This window comes from Zalophus californianus, chromosome 9 (genome assembly GCF_009762305.2).
Source record: "Zalophus californianus isolate mZalCal1 chromosome 9, mZalCal1.pri.v2, whole genome shotgun sequence".
In the NCBI taxonomy this organism is placed as follows: Eukaryota; Metazoa; Chordata; class Mammalia; order Carnivora; family Otariidae; genus Zalophus; species Zalophus californianus.
In genome coordinates this window covers 9,947,810-9,960,140 of record NC_045603.1, presented here as the reverse complement: position 1 = coordinate 9,960,140, position 12,331 = coordinate 9,947,810, and the positions used below count along the sequence as shown (strand labels likewise).

General features: G+C 37.9%; 1 protein-coding gene across 6 annotated transcripts in view; it reads right to left on the bottom strand.

Annotated features, from left to right (window-relative positions):
* The window catches only part of DMC1 (DNA meiotic recombinase 1), a 39,475-nt gene that overhangs the window by 13,597 nt on the left and 13,547 nt on the right, over nucleotides 1–12,331 (bottom strand). For 3 of the 6 annotated variants that reach the window (XR_003519917.2, XM_027594076.2, XM_027594077.1), the window contains exons 9-12: nucleotides 8,698–8,789; nucleotides 8,210–8,283; nucleotides 7,969–8,083; nucleotides 7,550–7,610 (exon numbers count right to left, since the gene is read on the bottom strand). Coding sequence is in view for 5 of the 6 variants with exons in the window: in XM_027594076.2 (XP_027449877.1) it covers nucleotides 7,550–7,610; nucleotides 7,969–8,083; nucleotides 8,210–8,283; nucleotides 8,698–8,789 (342 nt within the window). In the remaining variant the exon portion in view is untranslated. Of the gene's footprint in view, nucleotides 1–6,039; nucleotides 6,158–7,549; nucleotides 7,611–7,968; nucleotides 8,084–8,209; nucleotides 8,284–8,697; nucleotides 8,790–12,331 lie in introns of those variants that run through there. The other 3 variants (XM_027594078.2, XM_027594080.2, XM_027594079.1) reach the window with 2 other exon arrangements.

Below are 12,331 nucleotides of genomic sequence, written 5' to 3'. Positions count from 1 at the left end.
TCTTTGTAACTCCAGTGCCTAGAAAAGTGCCTATAATATAAAAGGCACTGTATAAATATTGTCGAATGAATAGAGGAGAGGACAATTTGGGTCTCCCTGATCTATATTCTTTTGGATACAGATTTGGAAACACATCTTCAAAGAAGCTATAATTCAAGGAGCTTTTGAAGGGTGTTCTGACAAAAAGGCAAATGTAAAAGGAGATAGAATTTCTCTCTAATTGAAGTAATCCTGTTCCCACCCCATTGCTGATAAGCTAAAGAAGAGCAGGAAGGTGGAGCTTTTAGATGCATAGCCATGATTTTTTTAAGCAAATTACTGTTTGCTGTGACCAATGTGGTACCTTATGCACAATAGGTACTACTGCTTGTTACTGATTACTCTAGGTGAAGAGCCCGAATGTTAAGCATGTTATCTTGGGGCACCTGGGTGGCTCAGTCGTTAAGCATCTGCCTTCGGCTCAGGTCATGATCCCAGGGTCCCAGGATCGAGCCTCACATCAGGCTCCCTGCTCCCCGGGAGGCCTGCTTCTCCCTCTCCCGTTCCCCCTTGTTTGTGTTCCCTCTCTCACTGTGTCTCTCTCTCTGTCAAAATAAATAAATAAAATCTTAAAAAAAAAAAGAATGTTATCTCAAAAAAAAAAAAAAAAAAGCTATCTCCAAAGGGAGATGATTTTGAATGAACTAAATGGGGAAATACATTATAGAATGTGCAAAAGTACTAAAAAAAATATAGGAAATATATTATGGGAAGAAAAATGTCCTCAAAAGTGACTCATAAAGAGGTTATACTTAATCAAAATTGATTACCACATACTATAACAACCTTAGCTCTGGGAGAATATCAAGCCAATTCAAATTTTACTTGCTCCATCAAGGTGTTCATGATTCTTTGTAGAATTTATGGCTCTTAAGCTTTCTTATAGGTCACTAACACTTTGATAATTTAATAAAAGATACAGACTCTCACTCAGAAAAATGCACATATGTATATACATGAACTTTTCATGTAAGTTTAGGGGATTCATGGTTTCTCTCTCCTCTGATGTAGATGGGCATTAGTAATAATAACACCTAGGATTTATTGAGTCCTTACTCTGTAGCAGATGCTCTTCTTAACTCATCCAAATATTTCCTTTTGCTTCGATTCCATATTTAGTGAATAACTTTAGATTAAAACTTGAATTTCCTATAAAGGTCTGCTTCCAGGGAGAGAATGCACTGGTCAAGAAACTCAAATGTAGTTACATTTTTCATTGTCAGTAAACTGGTCCTCTGCTCTTTCATTGAGTCTCTTGAGCTTGATTAATGTGAATCTGCCCCTAAGAAATGGATTGGTTCTCAGCAGGTGACCAAATCAAATCTCTGCCTATAAGGCTGAGGGTCCTGAACTCTGGTCAGTTCACCAAGGTAATAGATACATCCCTGCGAAGTTTCTCAACAGCTTGCCAACCTCTCTCCAGGCATAGATGGCCCTGATGTACTGTGTGGTGTATGAGCTTTGGACCTAGACCCGGGTTCAAGTTTTGGCTCACCAGCCAGCCATGTGACATCAGGAAAATTGCTTAAGCATTATAAGTGTCTGTTTCTTTATTTTAAAGGGGGAGTAATAACAGTACCTAACTGGTAGGGTATTTGTAAGAATAAAATGAAATAGTTTAGGTAAGGCATTAGCCCAGTGACTATAATTACCTACTTTTCCAATCCTGACTCAAACATGTATTATCGATGTTACCTTGGGCTAGTTACTTATGTTTATGAACCTCAGTTTCTTTACCTATAACATGGGAACAAAAAGATCTCACCTCTTAGGACCATCATAAGGACTCAAGATATATTAAAATAACTCATTGAGAGCCTACCACATGCCAGGAGCTGTGCCAGGTCATTTACATACATTAGCTCTACCTTAGCACTAATCTTGGCACATAAGAGATACTCAATAAATGGTAGCTATGGTTATTTAATTAAACGATTCATTTAACACAGCCACTCTTTCAGTGACATGTAGACCAAGAAATTTTCTTAAAGTTTCTTTGAACCTTGAGTATTCTAGCAATTATAACCAAGGCTCGAGGTAAAGTACAAGAAGATGTAGCATTCCGCATCCTTTTAGAGGGCTTTAATTTACGTATATTTCTGACCTAGTAAAACAGCTTCAGAAAACCACCCACATTCCTCCTTCAGCCTATTCTTATTTACCCTTCTTTCATATGCTCTTCTCTTCTTTCCTCCTTTTCTCAGGGGATGGGAGAGTATGATGGGTAGGAGGAAGAGAGAGGCGTGGATATTAGGAATAAAGAGGGGCCAAGAGAGACTGTGTCATTTATCCCCATCTGGTTGAACAGGACATAGCGTATTACATCGTTGAAGGTAAGACCCAGAGCAGCCTGACCTCCCAACTTCAAACCAGCATGCTGGGGTCATGAAGTACAAAATTATGGTGATGGTAGGGCAGGTGATATTTTCCTAGGAGTGGGGTAGGGAGGGTAGCACAGTGAGGTTAAAAGAGCATTAACTCTGAAATCAAAGATACCTGGGTTCAAATCCTGGCTCCTGTTTTTAGTTAGTTAGTTAGTTAGTTAGTTAGTTAGTTAGTTAGTTAAATGTCCCAGACTTGGCCAGAGGGAGCCCCTTCATTTTAATTTTTTTCAAAGATTTTATCTATCTACTTGTTTGACAGAAAGAGAGAGAAAGAGAGAGCATAAGCAAGGGGAGTGGCAGGCAGAGGAAGAAGCAGGACCCCGGCCCCCTCTCCCCAGAGCAAGGAGCCGGATGCCAAAGCGGAAGGCAGACGCCTAACCAACTGAGCCACCCAGGCACCCCCAGGCTCCCATTTTTAAACTGGATGATTGAGCAAGTAGATACTCTGAGCCTCTGTTTCATCCTTTTCAAATTAGGAATAATAATAGTATCTACTTTAACTACTGGTTGGCGTAGGGACCTTCAGGGGCCCGCACAAGGGCAAATTGGTATTGTCCCTGAGGGACAGCTGGAACTCCTGGTACTTTGGACCTGCTGCAGGGTAAGCTTTTGGATGGAATTTTTGAGAAGGGGTCTATTGAGGAGAGAAAGGCTGAGTGAACATGCCCAAGAATGAGGAAGATTCTTTGAGATTAGGGGAAGATAGGGAAAGAAGAGTACTGCAAAAAGAGAAAATTTGGGGGAAAGAAGAGACTTTTTTTTAATATTTTATTTTTAAGTAATCTCTACACCCAATGTAGGGCTTGAACTTACAACCCTGAGACCAAGAGTTGCATGCTCTATCAACTGAGCCAGCCAGGCGCCCCAAGAAGAGATGGTTTTTGAAAAGGGCTATGTTTAGGGACACCTGGGTGGCTCAGTCAGTTAAGTGTCTGATTCTTGATCTTAGCTCAGAGGTCTTGATCTCAGGGTCATGAGTTCAAGCCCTGAGAGTTCAAGCCCTGTGTTGGGCTCCACATTGGGCATGGAGCCTACTTAAAAAAAAAAAAAAGTAAAAAAATAATAAGGGGTATCTTTAAGAAGTTTTGTTAAGTAATCTCCCACCCTGCCATTTTCTCATAAAATATGCAGAAAAATTCTGGGGTTTGGGGGAGGGGCATAGAGTGTAGCAACATTCTGAGACTGGCTTCATAGGAAGAACAGGGAGGCCCAAGGAGGCTGAGTTGGGGTGATGAGCGAATTATACAGATAAAGCATAAAAGCACCTCGCACATGGTAAGCAATCAATAAATATAAGACCTCTTAGTCTCTTAATGGAGTTCATATAGTTTATTTTTACTTATTCATTTTTAAAGTTTTTCTTTTATTTAAGTGGGGCTCGAACTCACAACCCCCAAGATCAAGAGTCACGTGCTCTTCTGACTGAGCCAGCCAGGTGCCCCTGAAGTTCAAACAGTTTAAATGACTTACTCAAGGTCACCACGCTAGTGAACTTGACTTAATGTTTTTTCTTTAACTATATTGCTTCTTAACTTACGCAAATGATGTTGGATAAGTGGGTGACACCCTTAGAGAACAAACTGACTGCACATTTACAAGACTGCAAATGTTCTAAGATGACTTTTTGTTTTAGCTAAACAAATACACAAAATAGGTGGCTACATCATGGTCTTATTTGTCACTCATATTATCTGGCCTGGTGTGGAGCTTCACAGGCTGATACTTTTCACTTTTTATCTCCAGGCCTTCATCAACTGGATCATTTTAGTTCTAAAATCTGTATCTGTAAGCCTCGTCTAGGAGCTAATGCCCTGCTGTATCATACAGCAGCTCCTCACCTCTATAATTTTGTTCCTTTTTAATACGATGTGCCATCAAGTATAATGCATGGGATATAAGCCTCAATTATTGTCAGCATACTTGGGGACTCATACCAATTATAGTGATACTTCTCTGACAGGTCCCAGGCAAGCTGCAGCTTGGAGTTCTCTAACACTGAGAAACAAAGATTTGCTTTATGGGAGGTTTTCTAATAGCATTTGAGATTCTTTAGTTTAAAACTGTACTGTTTTTTATTTCTTTTTCATTTAGTTGTGGTAATCTATGTGCTTTATATAAAGACATACATTTAATTTATATTGTTATAATTTAATATACTTTAGAATATACTAATTATAATTATAGTGAACCTTGATTCCTCACAATTTGGCTTGGTGGAGATGAAGTTTCAAAGCAGAGTCACCCAAGAAAAGTCCTAGCCTTTGCTATCTTGTCTGGTTCTCAGCTCACTTCACTATAAATCTCCCCTCTCCAGCTCCTACAATTGTTTCTTTCCATCATCTCTCTATGTCTCCTTTCGTTGTTTTATTGGAGTCAATTCAAAATGGTTTTACTCTTTTTTAAATTTTCTACAAATATAAGAAAAAGAACCCCTATCTGACCTAATTTCCACAGATTTCCTTTGCCTTCTAACCCCAGATAGACAGTTTTGGTCTCTGCAGTGTTCCCTCCCCACACCTGAAGAAAGAACATTGCTCTTTAACTTGTACTGTTTTATTTGAATGCAACCCACTTCCTCCCTCTGAGCCAATGAGTCATTTTCTCTTTTTAAAGTGAGCCCTGAAAATCTTCCATTTCTCTTCAGTTTAAAATTATTCTCTTTGTGAAGTACTTTATGTCCTGTGTATGAAAGACACCCTATAAAACGGAGAAGATTGCCTTAACTACTCAAGGACTACAGACAATGTCTGACCTACCAAGTCTTCACAATTCTGAGTTAAACGGACATCATTTATTTTCTTCTTTAGGTAGGCAAGGCACATAGTCTCTTTTGTGCACTAGTGAATTCCCAGAATCTTGATACGTAGATTTTTAAAAAGTATTTATTGGCTGAATAAATGATTTTTCCCCCTCCTCAGTCTTTTTAACTTGCTTAATACCATTCATGTAATTAATATTTTTCACATTGGAATCTCCTGTGATTAAGTAGAAAGTACTCATAGAAGGGTATTGAAAAGTGAGATATACATATTGCAGAAGATGTAGCAATACTCTTAGTGTTAGTGTAGAAAATGCCTGAAGTGGGGTGCCTGGCTTGTTTGGCCAGGGGAGCATATGATTCTTGATCTCAGGGTTGTGGGTTTGAGCCCCACACTGGGTAAAGAGGTTACTTAAAAATAAAATCTTTTAAAAAATAAAAAAATAGGGGTGCCTGGCTAGCTTGGTTAGTGGAGTGTGGAACGCTTGATCTCAGGGTTGTGGGTTCGAGCCCCACATTGGGTGTAGAGATTACTTAAAAATAAAACCTAAAAAAAAAACAACAACAACAAAGAAAATGCCTAAAGAGACACATGTTCGTTTCAATACAACTTACAAAATTTACATTGGCATATCAAATATCTTCAAACACATATGTCAATGACCCATTTATCTGCTACTAAATGATGTATTGTCTTGGTTTTAAATAAAACTATATTGCAATCATTAGGGTAATAATTGATTTAAGCAAGAACCTTCAATGGATGCTAAAACCAATTGGTGAGAGCTTATTGCAGAACATAATATTTCCAGGCATCTCAGATTACTCTTACATACCCCACAAATTACTTATTCATTATAAAGGTGAAAAGGTCTTCTACAATGGGGAAATCTTGTGAACACCATCTTAATCACATGATCAAACTTCACATCACTAATAATGGAACAAACCGCCATCGTATGCCTCCTGATATGATCTGTGGAGAAGGCCATAATATTGCTTATGTAATTTTCCGGCCAAAAGTGTTTAACATTTTAAATAATGAGGAAAAATACCCTCCAAATTGAGGGACATTCTGAAAAACAGTTGGCCTGTGCTCTTCAAAACTGTCAGTGTCATAAAAGCCTAACAAACGCTGAAGAGCCGTTCTGATTAAAGGAGACTTAAGGGGCAAGACAACCAGCTCCGTGTTTGATACTCAATTAGTCCTGAATCAAAAACAAAATTAAAAAACCCCGGCAACTATAACAGACATTTCTGAGATAATTGGAGGTGCTGGAATATAAATGTATATTAGGTAACACTAGTATGCCAGCGTTAAATTTCTTGACAGTGATAGTTATACTGTGGTTGTGTAGGAGAATGTTCTGGTTCTTACAACAAATATGCTCAATTATTAAGAGAGGAAGTGTCATAATGTCCGTAAATAATCCTCAACGGTTCAGGTGGAAAACCTCTCAAATGGTTCACAAAAAATACACATATATATATTTGAGTATGTGTGTGTACGTACGGAGAAAGAGAACTTACACACATGCACACACATGGACACACAAAACACGAGAGAGAAAAAATGTGGCAAATGTTTACAATAGAAAAACTTAGCTGAATGATATATGTATATTCGTTGTACTAATCTTGCAACTTTTCTCTGGTTAAACAATTTTCTAAATAAAAACTTGTTGGAAAGATTGAAATCATGAATTCAGGGTTCTTTTGATTGCTTATTCAGATACATAATGCTCAAAATGTTTGATGGTGGCAACTAATCTTTCTTTGAATTTTCTGTTTTCATCATCCTACTTTATTTAGCTCTCCTTGCCTTTCTGTTCACTGCCATCTGTCAAGCAGAGCCATCAATAAGTATGTGATGTGCACAAACACCTCAACAGATTCTGCACATGCCTAAGTGAGAACTGAAATTCTGTTTCTTCTAACAGGAGACTTCTCTCATAGGACCTCTTATAAATGTATCTCTTGTATACCCTGCACAGAGCCTCCTTTTTTTGTTTTTAGGCTGATAGTTTATCATACTGAATAGAAGCCATTCATGTATATGGAATATAAATTTTTATCTTTTTCTTTTTGCCCTCCAGTATCTTTTTAGCCCTAGACAAAAGAGGAGCCCAAAGCATCTCTAAAAATGGTTGAACTCTTGCTTTATTCTATAAAGAACTAGAGAAAAATAGACTCTGGATAACAAGTGATATTTGCAATTATGAAGTAATATTCACTGTGTAATACAGTGATTTGTGATATATTTGTGCCCACATTGGGACTGATCATTTTGGAATTATTTTCTATTCTTCACTCTAACCCTTTTGATATTAACCTTTGTGAAATACAAAAGCAGAATATTGGGGCTTACGTCATAGTTGCTCCTGGATCAGCAGTCATTTGATTGGTCACAAACACAGCCACGTTATATTCTGCATCAAGAAATAAAATTAAGAAACTAAGGGAATAGCAATATAAAAAGTTCACTGCTTCGATTTCAGAGTTTAGGAATACTGTGCTATGAATTGATTTTATAAACAATATTACATTCCAATTTTTTCATTGATAACATGAATTAATTTATTTAAAGTTATTATTGTTATTACTATTTAGGTACTTATCGTATTAGAATCAGTATTTTGGTTTAAAAAAAAAAGAACTGCATTCCCATGAAGGTAATTTTATTTTTAAACATGTATTGCCTCCTGACATTATTCTGAGCTTCTCTGCAAAGCCTACTCAACAGTCACAGATGCTATTCCGATAGCACCACTTATTTTAAAAATCTACCTTCTGAGATTTTTTGGAGTCGTGACAACATCTGGGCCAATTTTTGCTGCCGTTCAGCCAACTCCCCACGACCGCTGAAATCCACTCGAAAAAGTGCCATTATTGAATCAATGATCTGCACAGGATTAATGTAAAAATAAATATGGAAATGGAAAGAAGAAGTTAATTTGGATTGGAATCAATAGAAGAAAAATAATATGCTAAATAGCTCTGTGAGGGAGTGGTATTTAAAAGCTTGTACCAATAGCTTGAAGATGCCAGCCTCTTCATGGAACTTGGCTGCTACATAATCAAGTAGCTCCATCTGATGTTCACCTGGTGGGAAATGCAGTGAGAAAAATGTTATAACAGCTAGAAGAAGCAGAGGCTAAGATCATTTATGTTCTTGGAGTCAAGGAAAAGAGAGTCCTAAAAGAATTTTCTTAATTGCTCATGGCTTTATTAAATATGATTTCACATTCTGCCTTAGCATGCATGCCAAATGCTACATTATCCAAAAAGAATGTTACTCTCCATTTCAAAGACAAGAACAAGAAATCATTTGAGGGCATTTTAGTATCTCAGGGCTTGCCAGATGATAAAATCTGTGGACTGACTAAATAAATTTGGAGGAAAGCAAAATGAAAAGAGAACAGAACAGCATCAAAATGTTGTAAGTATCACTCAAATAGCAAATCAGTGCTGCCAACCTTAAAACAGCCCAAGCATCCAATTACATGGGGCTCTTACTAGTATATGCACGTGCATAAAGGACATTGTCCAGTACTGCATCATGGTCTACACTGAAGCGGTCAGCAATGTCCCGAAGGCGATCTGGACGGCTGGAGTATGCCAAAATTAAGGATCCAATAAATCAATTCCAAAAAAAGTTTAGAACAACTACAAAAAATAATACCTTAAGTAAGTAAACTAACAGAGAGGCAAACATCATACCTGCAAAGGTATTCTGGAGGATGCTAATAATCACTTAAAATCTGTATCAGATTTTTCTTTTTCATAAGTACCCAAATTAATAAATAACTTAGTTAGTGATAACAGTGATAGAAATGACGAGGCAGTGATGAATTTAAATACTAAATACTCTAATCCTTACAATAACTTTGGAAGCTAGTTGTTGTGGCCTATATTACATTTTACAAATGAGGACACTGACAGAGATTAGGCAAATGACTCAGGATTATGTAGCAAATCAGTTACAAGAGAAAAACTAAAAAATAAGATTTGTGACTCTCTTTTGATCTCAGTTCTGTAAAAAATAGATCTATTCTAGGAAGATAATATCACTGAATTATAATTCAAGTCACTTCAAAGTGAATTAATTCACTCTCTTTAAACTCTTCGCTTGTTTAATATGAAGTAATTTAATATACTGTTAACCATGAGTTGCCAACAAATGATAAATTTGACTACATAAACCAAAGGAGCAATAAGTAATTTCAAGGATCATGGGGTGCCTGGCTCAGTCATTTGAGTGTGTGACTCTTTTTTTTTTAATAAATTTTAAAAAAAATTTTTTTAAGATTTTTTAATTTATTTATTTGACAGAGAGAGACACAGAGAGAGAGAGGGAACACAAGCAGGGGGAGTGGGAGAGGGAGAAGCAGGCTTCCCACTGCGCAGGGAGCCCGATGCGGGGCTCGATCCCGATCATGACTTGAGCCGAAGGCAGACGCTTAACAACTGAGCCACCCAGGCGCCCCTCGAGTGTGTGCCTCTTGATCTTGAGGTTGTGAGTTCGAGCCCTACATTGGGTGTAGAGATTACTTAAAAATAAAATCTTAAAAAAAAAAAAGGAATTTCAAGGGTCAGAAGGAAATTATCGACCTATTGTTTTCAGTTTGTTTAGGGTTTAAAATCTCCCTTCTTCTAAAGGACTTGTGTTAGCTTTCTGAAATTAGTAAATTCATAGGGAGGCACATTCAGAGTACCTGCAAAGGTATTTTTGAAGATGCTAATAATCACTTACATCCTATCTAAACTATAAAGGCGTAATCAACATTTTTTTTAGGTCTTTGGTGATCCCAAATATGCCTACAGTATTCTCTGAAATGAAGCGAGCTAAAACATGTCTGTGTTCTCATTTCACTTTGTTTACAGTGTTTATATAGTACTGATCATACTATAACTGTAAAACGAGGACAAATTACAATTTTATTTGTGATGTTTACAACTAGCTCCGGTATGTGTAGAAGTGGATTGTCTAATGCACTACACGTGTTCTTTCCTTCAGAGCTTCCGTGACAACCACTAAAATCTTCCATTGCTACTGAGTATACCCAGTAGATGTTTTTGGTGAACAGGTCAAAGACGGCAAAGACTTGGAAGACACAGTAAAAATGCTTTTCAGTATTTCACTTTTTACAGAACCTGGTTACTATGTGACTGAAAGTGTAAAAGTTGGGCTTATGCTGAAGGGAAGTTCAAATCAATTTATAAATATTTGTTAACCGATTACTATATGGAATTGATTACCATTTTAACCAATTACCAATGCTTTGTGGAAGACCTAAGGAGTCATAAAACAATCCACATTACAGGTAAATAGAAAACATAATTAAGAAGGCAAACTATAAACATATAAAAAGGAAAATATCAAGAGAGAGCAGTGTACATGTAAGAGAAACTAGAGGGGCGCCTGGGTGGCACAGTCAGTTAAGCAGCAAACTTTTGGTTTCAGCTCAGGTCATGATCTCAGGGTCCTGGGATCGAGCCCCACAATGAGCTCTGCACTCAGTGAGGAGTCTGCTTGAGATTTTTTCTCCCTCTCCCTTTGCCCTTCCCCCTGCTCATGCTCTCTTTCTCTAAATAAATAAAATATTTTAAAAAAAGAAAGAAACTAAAGGAATGAGAACATTCCACTGGGGCTCTTGAATGTCCTTGTCCGCCCCCCCCTCCGGCTGTCCTCCCTACTCCTTCTTGCATAAGACTTGGCTCCTAACTGCTCCTCTCTACCATTCTTGATAAAATCCAAATTGCCCAAACAGTGGCTGCTCATCTGCAAGAACCATTCCTCCCTCTTCAAGAACCATTCTTAATCAACTATTTCTGAAATGAGCTGAACTCCAGCTGCGCTCCTCTTGCTACCGCCCTATGTGGCATTCCACCCTCCTTCCCCAAGTGTGGAGTCTCCTTCAGAGTCTTCTTAGGCCTATTTCCAAATAAAGTCTTCTGCACATGGCTCTCTGTTTTTTTTTTTTTTTCTTCTAAGACGGTATTTTAGGTAGTAAATTCTATAACAGATTAAGAAGGACAAGGTTTTTTACGTTGGGTAATTAGAGAAGATTAAAAAAGGCAGGCCTTCAAAGGAGAGCCTTAAAGGATTTGTATGATTCAGAAGGATAGGGATAGACAGTAGGGATAGACTGATCAAATACCCAAGGAGGATAGAAATATACCATGCAAATTTCTCTGACTGGCCAGATTCACATTTAAGAGCGAGAGCAAAATACAGTCATTTTCAGATTTGCTAGGGCTCAAAGCTTACCACCCAGATTACTTTTCTGAAAGAATGACTTGAGTAGGTACTCCGATAAAACAAAGATACAGGAAATAAAATTAGGGATGCAAGAAATCATAATGACCAATTATAATGACTATCTTTATAGTTAAATCTAATTGCTGATGTACAATGTTTTCATGTTTTAGAGACAATAATACTGGACTAGAACAGATTGGATCCCTTTGCCTCTAATAGCGGTAATAGTGAGGAAGGAGCTTGGAGAGCTAGGCTGGGGCTTCATTGTGACTGGCCTTACACACTTGTGCAAGTCTTTTCTATTGTTAAAAACAATTTCCTCTGGGGCGCCTGGGTGGCTCAGTTGGTTAAGGGACTGCCTTCGGCTCAGGTCATGATCCTGGAGTTCTGGGATCGAGTCCTGCATCGAGTCCTGCATCGGGCTCCCTGCTCAGCAGGGAGTCTGCTTCTCCCTCTGACCCTCTCCCCCCTCGTGTGCTCTCTCTCTTTCTCTCTCTCAAATAAATAAATAAAATCTTAAAAAAAAAAAAACAATTTCCTCTGAACCTGGTACCTCAAACTACTGTATTTCTTCTTCTATTTGTTGGTTAATAACACACTGGCTCCATTCTTTACTGTTTATTTGCAACAAGCTTCCATCATCTTCCTTTACTACAAATGCTCTCTTGGATTCCTAATTTCAGACTTCAGTGATCTTTCTCAATTTGTGCCTTCTTTCTCTCTTCGTGGAACAGTGCTACTACACTTTTCTTCTTGAAACTTTCCTTTTGCTCAGCTTCTACAACCAGATTTCCTCCTGCTTCCCCTGTCTCTATGGCATCCTCTTTTTTAGTCCCACTTCCTAAACTTAGGCACACTGGGAAGTTATGTTCTCAGTTCTCCTCTCTT